The sequence below is a fragment of the Rhincodon typus genome, chromosome 14, assembly GCF_021869965.1.
Source record: "Rhincodon typus isolate 14 chromosome 14, sRhiTyp1.1, whole genome shotgun sequence".
Taxonomy (NCBI): domain Eukaryota; kingdom Metazoa; phylum Chordata; class Chondrichthyes; order Orectolobiformes; family Rhincodontidae; genus Rhincodon; species Rhincodon typus.
This window is the reverse complement of record NC_063345.1, coordinates 41,586,991-41,609,657: the sequence shown is the minus strand read 5'-3', so window position 1 is coordinate 41,609,657 and position 22,667 is coordinate 41,586,991. Positions and strand designations below refer to the sequence as shown.

At 40.6% G+C, this 22,667-nt stretch overlaps 1 protein-coding gene across 1 annotated transcript in view; it reads right to left on the bottom strand.

Moving 5' to 3' along the window:
* xpnpep2 (X-prolyl aminopeptidase (aminopeptidase P) 2, membrane-bound) overlaps nucleotides 1–22,404 on the bottom strand; it is a 66,036-nt gene extending 43,632 nt beyond the window's left edge. Inside the window, exons 1-4 of the mRNA XM_048605317.1 lie at nucleotides 22,353–22,404; nucleotides 10,681–10,778; nucleotides 8,329–8,414; nucleotides 4,469–4,579 (exon numbers count right to left, since the gene is read on the bottom strand). Of these exons, the coding sequence (XP_048461274.1) occupies nucleotides 4,469–4,579; nucleotides 8,329–8,414; nucleotides 10,681–10,729 (246 nt within the window). The 5' untranslated portion in view covers nucleotides 10,730–10,778; nucleotides 22,353–22,404. The remainder of the gene's footprint in view (nucleotides 1–4,468; nucleotides 4,580–8,328; nucleotides 8,415–10,680; nucleotides 10,779–22,352) is intronic.
* Nucleotides 22,405–22,667: the final 263 nt, after the last annotated feature.

Below are 22,667 nucleotides of genomic sequence, written 5' to 3'. Positions count from 1 at the left end.
GATGAGGGCGTTGCTGGCTAGGCAGCATTTATTGCCCATCCCTAATTGTCCTGAGGGCAATTAAGAGTCAGCCACATTGCTGTGGGTCTGGACTCACATGTAGGCCAGATCAGGCAAGGATGGCAGTTTCCTTCCCTAAAGGGCATTAGTGAACCAGATGGGTTTTTCCGACAATCGACAATGGATTCATGGTCATCACTAGATTCTTAATTCCAGATATTTTATTGAATTCAAATTCCGCCATCTGCCGTGGCAGGATTCGAACCCAAGTCCCCAGAACATTCTAGATCACTGGATTAATAGACTAACAATAATACCGCTAGTTTATTTCCACCTTATTAGAGAATCAAATCTCGAGAGCTCTGTCTAGTCATGTGACCTTATATCATCGATATATCATGATCTCTTAGACTCATGCTGTTAGTTCAATTATCCACAGATCCTTCTGTTATTCAGGCCTCTTTCTGGTACATTATCACTGGAATCATTGTTCCCAGTGGAGCTCCTGGCAATGGAGAGCTGCTGGGCTCTGCTTGGCCGATAGATCTCAAGATCCTGAATCTCTGGGATAGCCTAAAGCTGGCCAATTGAGTGCCTGACAAGCACTTAACCCGGCTGGAAGTCTTTTTAGAAGCAAGCAGTGCATTGAACCAGCAACCAGTTCCATTAAATTCTGTCCCAGAAGAGTAAGCCTGATTAATGTTTTCTCTCCTGAGTCTGGGGCACCAATTGCACTGCCCAGGCCATCATTCTGTGTGGGTGTGTAAACACAAACAAGAAGGGTCACTGGACTTAAAACATTAACTATTTCTCTCTCCACAGATGCTGCCAGGCCTTCTGAGTTTCTCCAGCAATTTCTTTTTTTTAAGAGATTGGGCAAGTTGGTACAATTAAAGGATTAACCAGCTCAGTGGGCTAATGGTAAAATTAAACAAGTCCAAATTATCATTAGTCAGAGAGAAAGGAAGGGCCATCTTTGTGTAGCTGAAGTGTTGTTGTTAGCTCCATGTAGCTGTAGTATAGAAAAAAAAACCTGGGAGCCATTGATATCACTGAGCTGCTGGGGAGCTAAAGCTCAGAGAATCCAAGGATCAGTGGCCACTCAGTGAAAGTGAAGAATGTCAGTTCAGTGAAGTTGGAGTTGAGACACTGGCGGGTAGCCATAGGGCGTAGTTGTCATGTCAGGGAAGCTGAAGTGGATGTCTGCTCTGTGAAGGTGGCAGTTGGAGCACAGTTAGAGAGCCGAGATAATGCCGGTGATTAAATGCTGGGGTGCAGCCTTGTGAAACTAGTGGGATGTAGGAAAAGTGATTGAGCAACAGGAAGTAAGCAGTTACTGGGGCAATTTCAGAGAGTGTCCTATTGTCTGAAAACCCATTGCAAGCCAAAGTAGCAGGAGGACTTCCAGCTAAGTTGGAAGGGCTGTTGACAGGAAATCAAAGACAAAGTCCTTCACTAAGAAGAGCTGAAATTCCAAATGAGAAAGATGGAGTTGGAAAGACTTTGAGACTTACAGTCATATCTGATGTCTGGGTGGGCTTCTGAGAAAATTTGTGGGCTGTGTCCTGGCTGTACCTTCCGTCTAATGTGCAGTTGTGCTGCATTTAGTTTGTCTGTTAATTAATGTTTATCTCATGTTAATTCTGGACCTTAGAGTACCAGATAAATAATAATGACTGTTTTGTAGTCTCTTATATGGTAAAATTCCTTCTGTTTGTTTGAAACCATGGAATCATCTAACTTTATTACTTTAGTATAATAGTTAGGTTTTCAAATTTCATCTGTTTTAAAAAATTCCCGGTACCTTCCCGAATCATAACAATGTGTATTCAGTTTGATTTGTTTACTTGATATGTTGTAATGTACAACAGTTGCCTAAATTATTATGACTTGAACTATTCTGGAACTATTCAAAATTCAGAAGTGCCAGGACAATGTAAGCAAGGCTTATAATGTGCCTTTTGTTCCAGTTTATTTTGCATGCTTATCCAAGATAATTGCAAATGCTACCTATGGTTTATACCTTTTCTCGTTATATCAATGTGCACAAACAAATGTGACCTAAAAGTCCCAGTGTTTACTTTTGTTCAAACTAAATCTCCTCAATTAACTTGAAACTTTGAAGTAAAGAAGATTAATGTGAAGAGGGACAACTAATTTTGCCAGCAGTTATGGCATGTCTTAACATCTGGATCAGTTTCTGGCGGAAATTCATGTGTCCTTACTATAATAGTTTATTGCTGCACTCGATAGCTGATTCGAATAAAAAATTGAAATAGACTTTTAATTTGCAATGAAAATATACATTCTAAATTTGCTGCTAGTGACATTAGATTTAATAAGCTGAAAAATAATATGATTTTCATACATTACTCTGTAAAAAAAAAACAAGGCAAGGAAATACATGATGAATGGTCAGACTCTGGAAAGCAGCAATCATCAGAGGGACCTTAGTGTACATGCTCACCAATCCCTTAAGGTAACAGGACAGGTAGATAAAGTGGTTAAGAAGGTAAGTGGGATACTTGCCTTTATCAATCAAAGCATTGAGTTTAAGAGTGGGGAGGTTGAGCTGGAACTAACACTGGTTAAGCTACGGCTAGAATATTCTGTGCAGTTCTGAAATTCACATCGTAGGAGAGATGTAATTGCACTGGAGAGGTTGCAGAGGAGATTTATCAGGATGTTACCTGGGCTGGAAAGTTTTAATAATGCAGAGAGATTGAAAAGACAAGGATTGTTTTCTTTGGAGCAGAGGCAACTGAGGGGACGTGTATAAAGTTAGGAGGGCCATAGATAGGCTGTACATGAAGACACATTTCCCCTTAGTCGAGGGATCAATGACCAAGGGGCATAGATTTAAGGTAAGGTCCAGGTAGTTCAGAGGGGATGTGAGGAAAATATTTTTTACCCAGAGAATGAGGAGGATCTGGAGCTCATTGTCTGTAAGGTTGATAGAGACCGAAACCCTCATAAGATATAAGAAGTATTTAGATGTGCACTTGCAATGCCATTGGAATACAAGGTTATGGACCAAGTGCTGGAAAATGGGATTAGAATAGTTAGGCGCTTGCTTTTGATCAGTGCAGACTTAATGGGCCAACGGGCCATTTTCTTGACACTATGACTCAAAGATAATGGTGTGATTTCTCTGAAGATGAACTTGCAGAAAGGCTAATTGATTGTTAATAACCTCTACTCCAATCAAAGCCTTTGGCAAAGATCCTCTGAGCAAAAAAAAAGGCCATGTTATTGAAGCCTTATGGAAGATGACACAAGCATGAAGCTGTAGTCAACTACATGCTTTAAGTGCAGTCAACACGATTGCTATAGTCAACAAAGTGGACCAGACCAGCAAGATCTAGCATACATGCAATTTGTCACAGCCAAAGTTGCAACCCGAAGTTGCCTGGAGTTTCTTCACATCTGCAGAGCATGTGACACCAAACGACATCGGGCACATATATGCAGAAAAATTGGTTTCAAAGACCAGTGAGACTCTGGAACAAGAACCTAGTGACCAACAAAGCACAGCTTTGGCAAGTCAAAAGTTGTCTAAATGTATCCAAGTACAGCGATGAAGTGAATAACCAACAAATTGGAGATAACACAGTGTGGAGCTGGAGGAACACAGCAGGCCAGGCAGCATCAGAGGAGCGGGAAAGTCGACATTTTGGGTCGGGACCCTTCTTCAGAAATGGAGAGGGGGAAGGGAGCTCAGAAATAAATAGAGAGAGGAGGGGTGGGGCTCGGGAAGGTGGGTGGGATGATGATAGGTGAGTGCAGGTGCGGAGTGGTGGGAATTGGTCTGTGAGGTGGGAGGAGCGGTTAGGTGGGAGAAAATATGGACAGATTGTGTCAGGTCAAGGAGGCAGGGATGAGAGGGATGAGAGGGAGAGTATAGGATGAGGCTGGGGGTGGGGAGATTTTAAAACTGGTGAAATCCATGTTTAGGCCATTGGGCTGTAGGCTCCTGAGTTGGAATATGAGGTGTTGCTCCTCCAGTTTGTGGGTGGCATCATTGTGACACTGGAGGTGGCCCAGGATGGACATGTCACCCAGGGAGTGGGAGGGGGAGTTAAAGTGGTTCGCGACCGCAAGGTGTTGTCGTTTGTCATGTACAGAGCGCAGATGCCATGGACACTAGTGGTAGATTCTTTGCTGTTCTTCAAAATGTTGTCATGGCATCTTTACCTCCACCTGAGAGCAGATGAAGACTCAGTTTAATGCATTATTTGAAAAACAATACCTCTGTTTAAATATTTATTTCATTATTTAAAATTCCTTTTTGTTTGGTAGATATTGGTTTCTGCTCACAGATTGAATATCTGATGCCAGTATGCAACATAGAAGATATGAAACTGAAATTTGTGCAGGAATTATACTGCCAGAGGGACAGTAAGTGTGTTCAGTCGTACATACCATTTACCTGAATCATTTATAATTAAATAGTGGTCCATGTACTCACCAAATGGGGGTCTGTGGCAGGAATCACGTAGACGGTGACATTGTTTGAATCCATCAATGATCGGAGAGCACTTAGGCGCTGTGACGTGTTCGTGACTGTGGGAGGCAGATACTAAATACAAAAATAGATAGTAAATCTAATAGTCCATATCAATAATCTTCATTATTACAAAAGAGTCAAGAACAGAATTAGTGCTAGATATAACTGAAGGACTAAATTTAAATTTTACATCAAAACCTGTCACAGTGTTTAAGTTTTTTCCTGTCCTTGAATCATACACTTCTCTGATAGTATGATTGCTTCTCTTAATTGTTCCTCGGGAACTCCAAAGGGCTCCTGTATTGTCCAGTAATGCCAAACTTGAGGCAATCTGGTAACCATATTTGCCTCACAATACAAATATATGCAAAGGATAGGGTGATTCAACACATGAAGTGAGTTTGAGCATAATTGGGAGATAGTGACATAGTGATAGCAATCTAGAAGCCCAGGCTGATATGTTGGAAATATGGGTTCAAATTCAGTAGGAAATTTGGTGGAATTCAATTAATTAATCTAGAATATCAAGATGACCATGATAATTATAATCACTTGGTATGAAAACCCAACTGGTTCATTGATACCCTTTCTGCTATCCTTATCTGCTGGTATTGCCTACATGTGAATTCACAATAACAATTAAATGTGGTTGACTCTTATCTATAATGCCTAACAAACCAATCAGTTAAAAGGAAATTAAGGCTGGGCAACAAATGTTGGTTGTGCCTGTGACACCAAAAAAAAGAGGAAATGCGTGGCTAAGGAGCCGGTGTAGAGGGCAGGGTTTCAGATTCTTGGATCATTGGGACCTCTCCTGGAGCAGGGGTGACCTGTACAAGAGGGACGGGTTGCACCTAAACTGGAGGGAAACCATTATCCTTGCATGGAGGTTTGCCAGTGCTGCTCGGGAGGATTTAAACTAAAGTGGCAGGGGCTGGGAACCAAAGCAACAGGTCAGCAAATGGAGGGATTGAGGGGAAGGTAGATGTTAGGTCCAGTAAATCAAGAAGAAAGGACAGGCAGAGACACATAAATGAACACGATGGTACCAATATACTGAACTATGTTTATTTCAATGCAAGGAGTTTTAAAGGTAAAGCAGATGAGCTTAGAGTCTGGGTCAGTACATGAGACTATGGTGTTGTGGCCATTACAGAGACTTAATTGAGAGAGGTTTTGTTGTTGTAGCTGAGATAGAGAGGAAGGTAAAAGAGGTGGAGGAGTTGCATTACTAATCAGGGAGAATGTTACATCTGCACTCAGAAAGGATATGCTGGAGGGCTTATCCACTAGTTAACATGAGTAAAGCTCAAAAATAAGATGGGTGCAATCACTCTGATTGGATTATACTATAGGCCTCCCAACAGCCACTGAGAGAGTGAGAACAAGTATGTAGGCAGATTATGGAAAGGTGCAATAAAAACAGATTTGTCATAGTGGATGACTTTAACTTCCCTGTTATTGACTGGGACTCCCTTAGAGCAAGAGGCTTAGATGGGGTGGAATTTGTTAAGTGCATCCAAGAGAGTTTCTTGAAACAGTATGTGGATAGTCCAACTAGAGGAGGGGCCATACTGGACCTCATATTGGCAAATGAACCTGGTCAGGTGACTGACCTTTCAGTGGGAGAGCATTTTTATAACAGTGATCACAACTGCTTCTGTTTAAGACAGCTATGAACAAGGATAAGTCAGGACCTTGCAGGAAGGTAATAAATTGGGGGAGTGTAAATTACATCAGTATTAGGCAGGAGCTAGGGAGTATTAATTGGGAGGAGCTGTTATCAAGCAAGTCCAAATTTGACATGTGGGAACTGTTTAAAGACCTGCTGGGGGGAGTTCAAGACCAGCATGTTCCAGTAAGGAGGAAGGATAAGGATGGCAAGGTAAGGGACTCTTGGATAATTAAGGACGTTGTAAATTTAGTCAAAAGTGAAAAAGAAGCATTTGTAAGGTTTTGGAAGCTAAAATTGGACAGGGCCAATGAGGAATATAAGGAAAGCAGGAAAGTAGTCAAATAGGGAATTAGGAGAAGAAGAATGGGCCGTGAAATGACCTTGGCAAGTAGGGTTAAAAACACTCCCAAGGCATTCTATACATACATTAAAAGTAAGAAGATAAGTAGGGAGAAAGTAGGACCACTCAAAGTTAATGGAAGGAACTTGTGCTTGGAGGCAGAGAATGTGGATGAGATCCTAAATGAGCTCTTTGCATTGGTATTCACCCAGGGATAGGATATGGAGGATAATGAGGTATGTGTGGGGCATGCTAATATGCCAGGGCATTTTGAGATCAAGAAAGAAGAGGCATTGGATCTCTTGAAGAGCATTAAGGTGGATAAATCCCCAGGGCCCAATGGTATCTACCCCAGGTTATTGAGGAGATTGCAAGAGGAGATTGCTGAGGCCTTGACCAAGATCTTTGTATTCTTGCTAGCCACTAGAGAGTCTCAGAGGACTGGTGAGTAGCTAATGTTGTTCCTCTGTTCAATAAGGGAAATAGGGATAATCCAGGAAACTACAGACCAGTGAGTCTCACATTGGTGGTTGGGAACCTATTGGAAAGAATCCTTAGGGATAGGATTTACACACATTTGAAAAAGCATGGCCTAATTAGGGACAGTCAGTATGGCTTTGAATTTTTGAGGAGGTGACGAAGATGATGGCAGAGCAGTGGATAATGTTCACTTGATTTTAGTAAGGCTTTTGACAAGGTTCCTGATCGACCTCTGTATGGAGGATTGAATTAGCTTTTACATATCTTACATGCTATTTAATGTATTATTTCTAATTTTGGCATTGAAGATAATTTCTTCAACTGTTCTACTCACGATTTACCCTTTGGATTTGTGTTGCACACATAACAACAGCAGCTACTACAGACATCACCTTACATAGAAACAGTCAGAAGGCAAAATATTTGATGTTGTATGTTTCCAGGATAGCTTTAAGGTGTATGAGTTAAAGGAAAGGTGTAACTCAATAATTAAAACATTCTTTTCATTTCGTTTGTTTTTGTTTTTTATTTCCCTTACATTTTCTCAGCAGTTTACCTTTACACAATTCTTCCAGCTTAAACATAGTTTGCTAAATGTTTCATACTTCTTTTGCTGCTACCAATGTTGCTGCTAAGACACATGAATAATTGATATCACCAGGACCTGAGGCCACAGATTTCTCATCTTGTGGACATTGATGCATAAGTATTACATTCAAGTATCTTCAGTTTATACCAGGGATTTTTAAATTGTTTCCATTTAAATTTATGGAACATGTTGTCTTACTAGATATAGCTATCCTTTTGTGATTTTGCCCCTTACATGGTCATTATAATAAAGCAGGATATCCCCTGAGATGCCATTATCATTACTGCAAGTCAATAAGACTCGGGAACAGAAAACTCCTCTGGAATTTTTCTGGAAGAATTCTTCTATGACATTTTGGAATATTCATTTCAAAGCATTTGCATTCAATGTTAAGGATATGTTAGCTCATAATTAAATTATCTCAATCAGCATCTTTCAGTGTTTAGTGACCAAAGAAGAACATGGGAAGTATGGAACTAGGAAAGTCAGCTCAGTCCATCATGGTGGTTTATTCCATAGATTTCAATAATGTTTTTCCAACCTCACATAACTGCTGATAGACCCTGGCTAATATTTCCTACTGCCTAAGCATAAGAATCATTGTGTCTCAGTTTTTTAGAGTTAGACTTTCACATCATATCAGTTTTTCCCTCTCTCCCACCTCAAATTTCATTGCTAAGAAGCTCTTATGTTCACTTTTTTTTTTACCCTAAGTATCAATTATCATTGCTACTTACTGGAGGGTTGCTTCCACAATCTTTCACAAGACCTGCATCACGTTTATCCGATAGGAAAGGTCGACAGCTTGCCAGCTGGAACAATCCTAGAATAGTAAAAGTCACCGTTGAACTATGAATTATCAGTTATTGTCCCCTGGAATCAAGAGGCAAACTGATTTAAAATAATTGAGTTGAAAATTGGGACTATGGGATGATGATAAAAGCATAAAAATAGGAAGTACTGCTAGCAAGAAAGCTAATTTCCTGTTTGTTAAAATGTCAGTCTAAACTTTTGGTAATGCAAATGCTAAGCAGGTTGAGATGTAAAAGAAAAACATCTGGAGTGGTTAAGTGTTTTAAATAGTGGGTGATGCAATTATAAATTGAATAAGATTGTTATATTTCGGGGATATATTTTTAAATTTAAATGAAGGAGGCCAAGTGACCTGCTCTGAAGCCTCACTGATTACACACTGTGTGATTTAGTTGCCAGAGATCATAAAACAACTCTTCACCACTTGATATCCAATTACAAGCTCATTCATGAATCCTGTACGATCTAACCTTACTAATTAGTCTTCAATGCGGAACCTTATCAGAGAATTTACCAAAGTTCAAGGAAACAATGTCTCCTGCTGTGCCCTTATCGATCTTTTTGGTTACTACCTCCAAAAACTCAATCAAGTTTGTAAAATATGATTTCCCTCGCACAAAACCATGCTGACTATTCCTAATCAGTCCTTGCCTCTCCAAATTATTGAGAGAAAAGTTGTAGAAGTTAACATTACTTTTGAAATAAAAAAAATTACCTGGCTTCTTATAATGAATTATAGGACCTGGACTTTTGCAACAATAGAGAACTTCAGGGAAGAATTGTGCCTTGTTAGAGCCAGTAAATTACCATGCAACAAAATACAGGCCTTTGATCCTCAATAGCTGAAACTTCACAGTAAATAGCCTGCTGATAACCAATGGCTATAGCCAGAACTGTGGTCAACGCCTGAACACCATGGTTACAAGACCAGCGCAGATATACAAAAAATCATTCACCTCTAACTGCTTAAAACATTTCCATCATGTGTAAGGTTCTTATCAAGAATGTAATGAATACATAACCTATATTTAAAGAGCTTAAAACCACTCAGGATATGTTCCATTGATGAAAAATCCCTCCACTGCTGTGGTTTTACTGTTCACAAAGCAGTACTGCAAATGAACAAGATTACTCCAACAGATCTTCTCTGTCTGATGACCTTTCCTATAAAGGGACTACAGCAGAAAGATCATGGAACACCTCCAATTTCAGGCACTCCTCCAACCCACACACCATTTGGACTGGCACACATGTTTTACTGACAATGGTAATCACCAACTGGTTGGTGGCTGGTTCAAGGAAAGCCCCACTAACATATTCCGAGGATTGGCATATCATAATAGCAAAAAATGTTACACATTGCACAAGGAGAAAATTGAACCTATCTACCTATGTGGAATAACAAACATATGTGCAATATTGAATCATACTGAAAGGAAAGGGGAGGCGATGCCTAGTGGTATTATTGCTAAACTATTAATTGAGAATCACAGCCAATGTTCTGGGGACCCAGGTTCAAATCCCGCCATGGGATTGAATTTGAACTGAATGTTAAAAAGAAAACTATCTTGAATTCAGAATCTACTGACCATTGTCAATTGTCAGGGAAAATCCATCTGGCGATCTAATTGCCTCAGGGAAGGAAATTTACCATCCTCACCTAGTCTGGCCTACATGTGATTCCAGATCCACACGAATCCACACCCTTCTGAGGAAGGGTCACTGGAACCGAAACGTTGACTCTGATTTTTTTCTTCACAGATGCTGCCAGACCTGCTGAGCTTTCCCAGCAACTTCTGTTTTTGTTCCACACCAATGTGGTTGACCTCTGAAATGGCCTAGCAAGCCATTCAGTTCAAGGGCAGCTAGCAACAGGAAATAAATGCTGGCTAGCCAGTGATGCCCATATCCCATGAGTGAGTAAAAAAAAATCCTAACTGCATTGACAGACAGTTTAAAAGTTTCATTAAAATGAAAAAGCTTCCTGAAGTGTTGTTTCCTGATCTCTTTCTTCAATGAGAGACCTTCAAAAAAATGTCATAAGAAATTTTGCGGCTTTTTAATTTTAAACAATGACAATGTTCAGCATAGTTAGCTTCAGTTCAGAGTATTCAGGAAATTGTGAAACTAACAGAATAGCCTAACTGATTATTTTCTAATCCTAATTCTTAGTAACTTAAGCAAACTAAAATAGCAAGAAGAAATCAAAGTTGAGAAGTATTGTCGAGATTAAAAAATGTTCACATTAAGCTTTAGAACAAAATAATTTTATTTACCTTTTAGTGCGAACAGCCATGTCCAGAAGAGAATACAGATAAGTCTCATGTTCTAAGTGTGAGTCTGCTATGTGGCGCTGTGTGCTCAGCATAGCCAACTGAGAAAATATACAATCAGCAACATGTTAATAACCTTTATCAAACTCATATGCATATATTATTGTCACATGAGAAACAAATACATTCTGTCATTGGGTCCACATTTCATAATAATAACCATTGTAGATAAGTTCTCCACTGTGTACAGTTAATCCTCAATTAAAGTTGTAGTTATGTCTTGAAAATCACAACTCTAAATGAAGTAGCTTTAAGTGAATCATAAGCTCCCAGATGGACTAATGCTAAAGTCAGAGTTAAGATCCTTCAAATATTTCTCACTTGGAGAAAGCAGTGTATATTTCTACATAATACTGTAACATATATGTGCAGTACTGTACATTCCTACCTAAAGTGGCTTGCAAACAAAATGTCATTAAATGTAGAATAAATATCATAAAAATTGATTGGAAAACATTGCAGTCATGGAGAAAATGCAGTGGAATGGAACTACACATGAATATGCAAATATGCAAATTAGGTGTGGTCAAAGACCAATTGGTTCCTTCAACCTGCTCCCCATTTAACAAGATTATGGCTGATCTGATGGCGATTTCAACTTCACATTTCTTTCTACCCCTGATAATCACAGATTCATGACCAACAAAGGAGCCAATCTACCTTGCTGTAAAAATATTCAATATCCCCACCTCCACCGCTCTTTGTGGAAGAGAATTCCACAAGCTCTTGCACCGATATGAAAAATATCCTCTTAATCTCAGTTTCAAATGGATGATCATTGATTGTTAAATGATGTCCTCTATTCCTAGTTGGATAACCTTTTCAAAGAGACAGGACAAGCATGAAATCCTTTTGATATCCTTTTGTGCTGTAGAATTTGATTAACCCACCATTAGAAGCTAAGGAGAGGCTCCTAAGTCTGGTTCTGTGGCCCTGCCCCAATCCACAGAAAATTTTTGCTATATTTTCCTCCATAAGCTTTGAAAATCTTGACTCTAATTGCTTTTTTCTGCAGCTCTTCAAGTCCTGCTATATCCAACTGTAAATGGTAGTCAACAGTTAGACAACAAACAAGTGGGGGAGGCTTCACAAATATTCCCATCTTTAATCATGGAGGTGCACAATGCATTGGTGCAAATGACAAGGCTGAAGGATTTCAAACAATCTTCAGCCAGGACCACTAACTGGATAATCCAACTCAAACTTTTCTTGAAGTCCCCAGCAATGCATATGCCAATTTTCAGGCATTTCAATTTGCTCCAGAAGAAATCCAGAAATGGCTGAAGCTACTGAATACTGCAAAGACTATGGGCCCTGCAACCCAGCAGTAAGACTGAAGATGTGCTCCAGAGTCAGCTGCATCCCTGGTCAAGCTGTTCCAATACAAGTATAGCTCTGGCACATACTCGATTATGTGGAAAATTGCCTAGATCCATCCTGTCCAGAAAAAAAAGACTTGAACAATCCAATCCGACTAGTCACTGTCCCCATCAATCTCCAGTAGATCGTAGCAATCAAGTGAAACTTACTGACCAAAACCTGCTCAGTTTGGTCTATGCCAAAACTACTGGAATCCTGATCTTGTTACAGCCTTAATCTAAACATGGATTGTTGAACTGAATTTGAGGAGGTAAGAGATTTGGTGGTCCTGACATCAAGGCTGTGTTTGGTCAGGTGATGCATCAATGAGCCCAGGCAAAACTGCTGTCAATGGGAATCGATGGAGGCACTCCTCCGACTGAAGTCATACTGAGCACAAAGGAAGAAGATGTGGCTAAAGGGTTCAATAATTTAGTTCCAAGACAGTGCTGCAGGAGATCTTCAAAGTAATATCCGAGGCCCAACAATCTCAGCTGCTTCAACAATGATCTTCCCTCCATCATATGGTCAAAAATAGAAATGTTTGTTCATGATTGCACAATAATCAGTACCATTTGCAAACCCTCATATACTGATGTAGTCCACTCCAATTCTTAGCAAGATCTGGACAACATCCAGGATTAGCTGGTAAGTGGCAAGTAATATTTGTGTCATATGAGTGCTAGTCAATGACCATTTCCAACACAAAGAACTTAACTATCTCAATTTGAGTTTCAATAATATTATTGTTTTTGAATCCCCTAGTAAATAATAAAAAAAAGTTCCAAGATCCAATTGCCTAATAGGGATGGCATGGTGGCTGAGTGGTCAGCATTGCTGCCTCACATCGCCAGAGACCCAGGTTCAATTCCATCTTCAGGTGACTGTCTGTGTGGAGTTTGCATATTCTACCCGTGCCTATGGGGGTTTCCTCCTGGTGCTCTGGATTCCTCCCACAGTCCAAAGACACGCAGGTCAGGAGCGTTGGCCATTCTAACTTGCCCATGGTGTCCAGGCACGTGCAGGCTAGGTGCATTAGCCATGGGAAATGCAGATTTACAAGGATAGGGTAGGAGGGTGGGTCTTGGTGGGTTGCGCTTTGGAGAGTCAGTGCGGACTCAATGGGCTGAATAGTCTGCTTCCATACTGTTGGGATTCTATGATTCTAATCTTATCTTAGTGACTTTGATGGGGCCATTGAAGCTGTTGTGGTGATCAGTTAGCATACGCTGATTGCTTAAGCCAACAGAACTATTTCTCATGTTAACCTCCTTCCCTCAAGCCTACGCAAGGCACAAGTGAAGAATATGATGGAACATTGAAGTTGTTGACTTGTTTGCTGAGCTGTTTTTGTTCAGACATTTCGTCACCATGCTAGGTAACATCATCAGTGAGGCTTCTGATGAAGTGATATTATTCTACTGTGCTTGGAATTTATACTGTCCAGTCTGTTTTGGTGAATAGTGTCATTTCCAGTTTTGTTCTGTATGGGTTTGTATGTGGGGTCCAATTCTATATGTTTGTTGATTGTATTACAGGTTGAGAACCATGCCTCTAGGAATTCCCATGCGTGTCTATGTTTGGCTTGGTCCTTCATTGATGACCTTCATTGCCCCAGTGTACTGATATTAAGGAAAGTTCGTCGTGTCGTTTTGCTGCTAGCTGATGCTTGCTGCAGAACCAACGTAGTTTACAAAATACCATGCAATGACTGCCACAAACATTACATCGGATAGACAGGAAGGAAACTAGCCATCAGAATACATGAACGTCAGCTAGCAGCAAAATAGCACAACAAACTTTCCTTCATATCAGCACACCCGGACAATGAAGGCCATCAGTTTGACTGGGACAAAATAACCATAATAGCCCAAGCCAAACATAGACATGCACGGAAATTCCTAGAGGCATGGTTCTCAACCAATAAGACAATCAACAAACATATAGAATTGGACCCCATATACAAACCCATATAGAACAAAACCAGAAATGACACTACTCACTATTTTGGACTGGACAACATAAATTCCAAGCAGAGTAGAACAACATCGCTTCATTGGAGGCCTCACTGATGATGTTACCTAGCATGGTGATGAAACATCTGAATGAGAACAAGCCAGCTCGGCGAGCAAGTTAACAACCTCACGCACAACCCGAGCTACAAATCTTTGCTAAAACTTTAAATGACGTAACACTCCCCACTCATCTGGATGGGTGCAATTCCAATAATGCTCAAGAAGCTTGACACCATTGAGGACAAAGCAACCCACTTGATTAGCAACACATCCACAAATACCCACTGCTTTACAACAAATGCTCAATATCAGCAGTGTGAATGCACTGTAGAAATTTACCAAGGATCCTTAGACAGCACATTCCAAACCCACAACCACTTCCATCTAGAAGGACAAGCATAGCAGATGCATGGGAACACCACCACCCACAAGTTCTGCTTCAAGCTACTCATCATCCTGATTTGGAAATATATCATCATTCCTTCACTGTCAGTTGGTCAAAATCCTGGAATTCCCTCCCTAAAGGCAATGTAGGTCTATATTCAGCAAATGGACTGCAGGAGTTCAATATGCAGCTCAGACTCATCTTCTCAAGCCCAGCAAGGGTTGAGTAATAGGTGCTGGCCCAGCCAATGATATCCACATTCTGTGAATGATTTTTTACAAAAATTCTTATTTCACTTATCAGAGGCAATAAATCCCGGGGCCGGGTTGTCTGGGTTTGATTCCCACCTGCTCCAGAGTGAAATAACATTTCTTAACAGGTTGATTAGAAAAATAGGTTAAATTAAAAAAAATGACAAGCAGATCTGTGAACCTGGAAAGTCTGCATTCTGCTGCATCCAACTCAAAATGTTCATTTGTGGCACATTGCAACAACCTTGCATCTAAGCATCGCATCAATGTCACAAGTATTATAACAGCACTGGATATTCTGCACCCTCCAGAAACCCATCTGCTTCTTATGTTAAAAATGTTTTCATAAGTGTAAATTTTTGGTTGTCATGACAGCATCCTTTTACCAATCATGTGATCTAAATTGACTATATTTGATTAAATGTCATCTGTAAATAAAGTGTCTTATTTTCACAATTACACAGTCAAGGTAGTGCAAGGAAAGTAGGGTTAATATTACACAAAAATTGTCTTGAAAATATTTTATCAGAAAATAGACCTGGCCATGTTTCCAGTATACCAGGTGTCCGGGTAAAAATATCAGAGAAAGGAATGGTTTCATTCAAATTATACAGAACAAATTGATGGTCGACAAAGATGCAATTCTTGTGAATTTATTTTCCTCTGTTCACATTTTACAAATACCAGTTAATAGATTAGCATAATTTCCTGCCTATGTTATTTTATCATAATTTTTGGTAGCACTAATATTCAAATAGGTCAGAGAGGGATGAAGGGGGAGATTGCTAACTTGGGCATTAAAATGATGCAACAAATAAGATCAATTACAGAAGATTTACACAGACATGTTTTCATGGCAAAATTCCTGGGTTTTAAAGTATTAAATTACTTTCTCTCCTGTGGGCTGTATTTCAGTACTAGGGTAGGAAAGGGGAAGCTGGCAGGAACATAACAGAGTGATAAATAAAGAAACATACCATGTAAGAGAACCTGAAGAAGATAAATGCAACCTATCTAAAGTTAGAAGATACAGAAAAAGTATAATCTTTGTACAAGATTATTCCATTAAAACAAATTACAACAATTATTGGAATATTGGAAGCAGACTGAGTAAAGACAATGGGGAGAATCTTATACGGCCTGACAACCTGGGCTATTGCGAAACGTCTCTCAGATTTCCAAGATCCCTGATGTCAGGAGCAACTCACTGCATTTTCTGGATTTTGAAGCCAAGATTCTTGCCTAGCAATGGCATGATGCCTATTAACAGAAATATGTGCTTGTTGTTGGCCTCTTTAACTGCAAATCTTGCTTTGTTAATACAAAGTTTCCTATTGCACTACCCACCGTGAGGAAACTAGATGTCTACTATTCCTGACATCAAAGTCTGACAAGATACTTGGTGACATCAGCTTGCTGTTTGCTCCTCTGGGCCACCAACTTGGACACCTGGCAATAACATCGCAGGGCATGCTCCAGGTCACCTACCACACTCACATGCCCATGTACAAATGTTGGGATCTGTCAACTGCCAGAAACCCCTCAGAAACCTCATGGCACCCCTTCGATTCATGTACAATTCTGCACTTTAAAACTGCACTCAGGGTAGATCAGCCACAAACATTGAAATACTGCTGCAAGGACACTTTGTTCGTAGGGAAAGACACCCAGCTCATGGAATGGACAAGGCTGCAACTTTGGGCTACTCATGTGTTCTCCTAGCACTTACCTGGTTGCCCTCAATATCCCTGCCATTTAAAGAGAATCATAGCTGATCTAGTAATACATAACTGCACTCTGAGATTATACCCTTTGGTCTTAGACTTTTCCACTAGGGGAAACAATTTTATTTCCACATCTGCCCTGTCAAGCCTTCGAAGAATTTGGTAAGTTTCAATAAGGTTGCCCCTCATTCTTCTAAACTCCAATGAGTACAGGCCCAATCTACTCAATCTCTTCTCGTAAGACAATCCCTCCATATGTAGTAAGTGCCTAGTTAGTGAACATTCCCTGGCCTGCCTCCAATGCCAATGCATCTTTCCTTCGCTAAATAGCCCAAAACTGCTCCTAGTATTTCAACAATTGTTTGTTATAGTTTGTTTTATATAGTTTTAGCAAAACCTTCCTACGTTTATATTCTATTCACTTTGAACTAAAGGCCAACATTCCATTTGCCTTCCCTATTACACACTGAACTTAGATTACAGTTTTTTTTTAATGTTTCATGGACAAGGACTCCCAATTCCTTCTGTTCTGTAGCTTTCTGCAGTCTTTCTCCAGTTAAATAATATTCAGCTCCTATATTCTTCATACCAAAGTGCATAACCTCACATTTCAATACATCATATTCAATATGCCAGTGTTTTGCCCATTTACTTAATCTGTCAGTATCTCTCTGCAAACTGTGTAATCTTCATCACTTCCAACCTATTTTTGTGTCATCCACAAACATGACAATAGAATATTCACTTTCTTTATCCAAATGATTAACATAACTTGTAAATAACTGCAGTCCCAGCATTGATCCCCGTGATACACAATGAGTTATAGGTTGCCATCCTGAAAATGACCCTCCCTTATCCTAACTCTCTGTCTTCTATCAGTTGGTCAATCCTCTATCTATGCTAATATATTACATCCACCACCAAGGCTGTAATCTCATCAAGTAGCCGAATGTGTAGTACCTTACCAAACATCTTCTGAAAATACAAGTACATTACATCCACAGCTTCCCCTTTATCGAAAAAAAATCAGAGTTAACGTTTCGGCTCTGGTGACCCTTCCTCTAGGATGGGTCACAGGACCTGAAACGTTAACTCTGATTTTGTTTTCTTCATAGATGCTGCCAGACCTGCTGTGCTTTTCCAGAAAGCATCCGCAGTTCTTTCAGTATTTATTCCTCTTTATCAATTCTGTTTGCTACCTCCTCGAAGAATTCTAATAAATTTGGCATGATTTCCCCTTCATGAAGCTAGCGTCAGTTAACGTTTATGCTAAATTTATAATAAATGCTAACATTTTCCAAATAAGAGATGTTAAGCTAACTGGTCTATAGTTATTAGTATTTTTATCTCCCTTTTTTAAAATTTCTTATGAGCTGTTTTCCACCTGGAATGAAAGACACGTATAGAATTAGACAAAAGTGACTGTCACAGCTAGTAGTACATGTCCACATGCAAAAGCGATGAATTATTTCAATGATTGAGTAGGCATAAGAGAGGGCATGCAGGGTTAGTAATACCGGGTGGGTGAGAACAAGTGAGGGAAGATGTTGAATGCAATAGAGAGAGTGGTAGAGCATGACTCTCAGTCGGAGATGTTTGCATTGGCAGAGATAGAGCGAGTGTGAAATAGGAGAGAGAAGATGGTGGCTCTTAATTTGGCAGAGTGGAAAAGGTAATTGACTTTCTTCCTACAATGCTATGCATTCTTCCAGACAGTTGAAACCACACTGATCTGGATGGCAACCTGGCCCAGGATGGCATGGTCTGGCAACATGGCCAGTCCTGGTAGAAGAGGATGGAGAAGGGCCCTCCTCTGTATCACCTCATCCACCCAGGACCTCCAGGCCCCTGTTCACAATGGGAGGTGTCAACGTCCCCTTCTCTGCCATGTATAGGGCAAATGTCACTTACTGTGCAGGGCAGCTGTGAAAAAAATCCCGGAATACAGTATTCTATTGAAAAATGTATTCATTGTGAAAATACTTCCATGTAATAAATGAGTTAAAGTACAGAATCTGAAGTTATTGTATATGTAATGATTCTTCTCTTACATTGTGAAATAAAAATAAAATACTGCGGATTCAGGAAATCTGAACTAAAATTCAAATGTTCTGGAGAAACTTAACAGATCTGGCAGCATATGTGGAGGAAGAAACAGAATAAATGTTTTGAGCCCAGTGTGACTCTTCTTCGTAATCTGAATTACTTTCCATAGAATAACAATAAATGATTTACGAGGTTGATCACGAGGAGAATACTGAGATACAGTCTATTAGACTAGACGGGATTGAGGTTCATAAGGAGGAGGTGTTAGCAATTCTGGAAGGTGTGAAAATAGATAAGTCCCCTGGGCCGGATGGGATTTATCCTAGGATTCTCTGGGAAGCTAGAGAGGAGATTGCAGAGCCTTTGGCTTTGATCTTTATGTCGTCATTGTCTACAGGAATAGTGCCAGAAGACTGGAGACTAGCAAATGTTGTCCCCTTGTTCAAGAAGGGGAGTAGAGACAACCCTGGTAATTATAGACCAGTGAGCCTTACTTCAGTTGTGGGTAAAGTGTTGGAAAGGATTATAAGAGATAGGATTTATAATCATCTAGAATGGAATAATTTGATTAGGGATAGTCAACATGGTTTTGTGAAGGGTAGGTCGTGCCTCACAAACCTTATTGAGTTCTTCGAGAAGGTGACCAAACAGGTGGATGAGGGTAAAGCGGTTGATGTGGTGTATTTGGATTTCAGTACAGCGTTTGATAAGGTTCCCCATGGTAGGCTATTGCAGAAAATACAGAGGCATGGGATTGAGGGTGATTTAGTGGTTTGGATCAGAAATTGGCTAGCTGTAAGAAGACAGAGGGTGGTGGTTGATGGGAAATGTTCATCCTGGAGTTCAGTTATTAGTGGTGTACCTCAAGGATCTGTTTTGGGGCCACTGCTGTTTGTCATTTTTATAAATGACCTGGATGAGGGTGTAGAAGGATGGGTTAGTAAATTTGCGGATGACACCAAAGTTGGTGGAGTTGTGGATAGTGCGGAAGGATGTTGCAGTTTACAGAGGGACATAGATAAGCTGCAGAGCTGGGCTGAGAGGTGGCAAATGGAGTTTAATGCGGAAAAGTGTGAGGTGATTCACTTTGGAAGGAATAACAGGAGTACAGAGTACTGGGCTAATGGTAAGATTCTTGGTAGTGTGGATGAGCAGAAAGATCTCGGTGTCCATGTGCATAGATCACTGAAAGTTGCCACCCAGGTTGATAGCGTTGTTAAGAAGGCGTACAGTATGTTAGGTTTTATTGGTAGAGGGATTGAGGTTCGGAGCCATGAGATCATGTTGCAGCTGTACAAAAGTCTGGTGCGGCCGCACTTGGAGTATTGCGTACAGTTCTGGTCACCGCATTATAGGAAGGATGTGGAAGCATTGGAAAGGGTGCAGAGGAGATTTACCAGGATGTTGCCTGGTATGGAGGGAAGGTCTTATGAGGAAAGGCTGAGGGTCTTGAGGCTGTTTTCGTTAGAGAGAAGAAGGTTAAGAGGTGACTTGATAGAGACATACAAGATGATCAGAGGATTAGATAGGGTGGACAGTGGGAGCCTTTTTCCTCGGATGGTGATGGCTAGCACGAGGGGACGTAGCTTTAAATTGAGGGGTGATAGATATAGGACAGATGTCAGAGGTAGGTTCTTTACTCAGAGAGTAGTAAGGGCGTGGAATGCCCTGCCTGCAAAAATAGTAGACTCGCCCACTTTAAGGGCATTTAAATGGTCATTGGATAAACATATGGATGATAATGGAATAGTTTAGGTTAGATGGGCTTCAGATTGGTTTCACAGGTCGGCGCAACATCGAGGGCCGAAGGGCCTGTACTGCGCTGTAATGTTCTATGTTCTATGTTCTATGTCACATGCCCCTCCCCCTCTAATCATTACAATTAGCATGTGAGAATGCAGAAAAGAACAACATTGCATGCATTCAGTATCCATGTATAACTTAAGTTGAACTAAAAGTAAAATTTCAAAAAAAGCTTGCTAATTATATTTCAATTAAAAGCAAGACAAAGAATAAGATACAAACAATAAACTTTTAAAGTTTAAGCTTGAAATAGAGGGTTGAAAATTAAATTTTTGTACTCACCTTACAATATTTAAAATATTAAGTCTGGTAGTTAATTGTTTTAAGCAAAACAATTTGTTTCTTTGGTATTCTGTACTCCAGAGAACTGTGGATATTTAGTTGTTGCATATATTTAAGATAGAAATTGACAGAATATTGGCAAATAGAGGAAATGAAGAGATATGGAAATTACGTGGAAAGGTGAAATTGTAGAAGAAAATCAGCCCTGATCATTTTAAATGTCAAGCATTGCCCACTCTTGCTCCTATTCTTAGATTGCAGGGAGGGTGCTAGAAAAGTTGCGTACGGGGCAATGAAAATTTATGGAGCATGGAGAAGAGGGCTGGGAGGTTCTGTAAGGATTAAACATTGACATCTGATGTATGGTTTCTGTCTGCTCAGCCAATTCCCTATTTTATAACATACAAGTTACTTGCTATATATAGCGAGGAATACTGCATAATGCCAGGCCTAAAAATGAACAAGAGGCAGAACGGATATAGTACAGTGCATCAGATCATTTGAATGAGGAATGCAATAGCAACAAGTTAACACCATCATTACAAAGATTGCAAAAAAAAATGAAGATTCAGATTTTAATAAAGCAAGATGCCACAGTTCAAAATGAAAGTTTGGTCATGTTAGTTCTTACAGTTAATTTTTAATTCCCCTTAAGGTTCCCTTTATCCTCAATTACCATCCCACCAGCATCTACATCCAGAAGATCATCAGATGCCATTTCCACCACCTCCAGCAAGATGCCACCACCAGACACATATTCCCCTCCCCTCCCTTGTCTGCCTTCCGCAGAGACCGTTCCCTCCGGGACACACTGGTCCACACTTCCTTCACCCCCAACACGTCCCCACAGCCCCACGGCACCTTCCCCTGTAACCAGCGAAGGTGCAACACCTGTCCAGTTACCTCCTCCCTCCCCAGTATCCAAGAACACAAACATACCTTCCAGGTGAAGCCACACTTCACCTGCACTTCCCAGAATCTAGTCTACTGCATTCGCTGCACACAATGTGGTCTCCTCTACATTGGGGAAATGAAGCATAGACTTGGTGACCGCTTTGCAGAACATTTACGTTCTGCTCACAAAAAAGACCCTGAACTACCTGTTGCCTGCCACTTCAACGCACCACCCTGCTCCCTGGCCAACATCTCTGTCTCTGGCTTGCTGCAATGTTCCAGTGAAGCCCAACGCAAGCTGGAGGAACAACACCTCATTTTCCGCTTGGGGACCCTACAACCCTCCGGACTCAATTTGAGTTCAATAATTTTAGGGCCTAAACTCTCCCATGTCCCAGCCCCCCACCCCATACACCAGGCCTTGTAACCACATAGCCTGCCATTACACACCCCCTGTTGTTAGCCACTAACAGTCCCCATTAACAACTATTCACCCTCCCAGCATGATCGTTAGCAACTCCTTTGTCTGTCCAACTGTCTTTCTCTCTTTTTGGGATCTATCCTATCGTTTACTCCCTACCCCATACACCTCCCTATTTTCTGCATATAAACTGACGTTTTCCCAGCCACCATCAGTTCTGAGGAAGGGTCACCGGACCCGAAACGTTAACTCTGTTTTCTCCTCCACAGATGCTGCCAGACCTGCTGAGCTTTTCCAGCAACTTTGTTTTTGTTCCTGATTCATAGCATCCACAGTTCTTTTGGTTTTTAATTCTGCCAGTTTAAATGCTCTACACAGCTGCTCCCACATCTCACCCACAGTTACCCCAGCATTTTTTAAGAGACCATTACTTACAGCGATGTTCAGTTGAACTCCACAGGTTTCTCCTGCGATTGTAGAAGTGTTTGATGGCTCCTGGAGCTGTTTAAAATAGTAATGGCTGTAGCAAACTGGTGCATTACATGCCGAAGGACTTTGGTCTGACCTCAAAGACTATTTCCTCCCAGGAATGAACGATATGTTTTCTTGCAAAACAGTTGGGCAGGGAGAATAAGCAGCGGCAATACACAGCTAGACAAAATACTGCAAAAAGAAGAGCAAGAAAAGGGTTCTCAGCAGAAAGTCAAATCCACCAAGACTGTTCAGGGAATGACTGACCTACCCAAATCT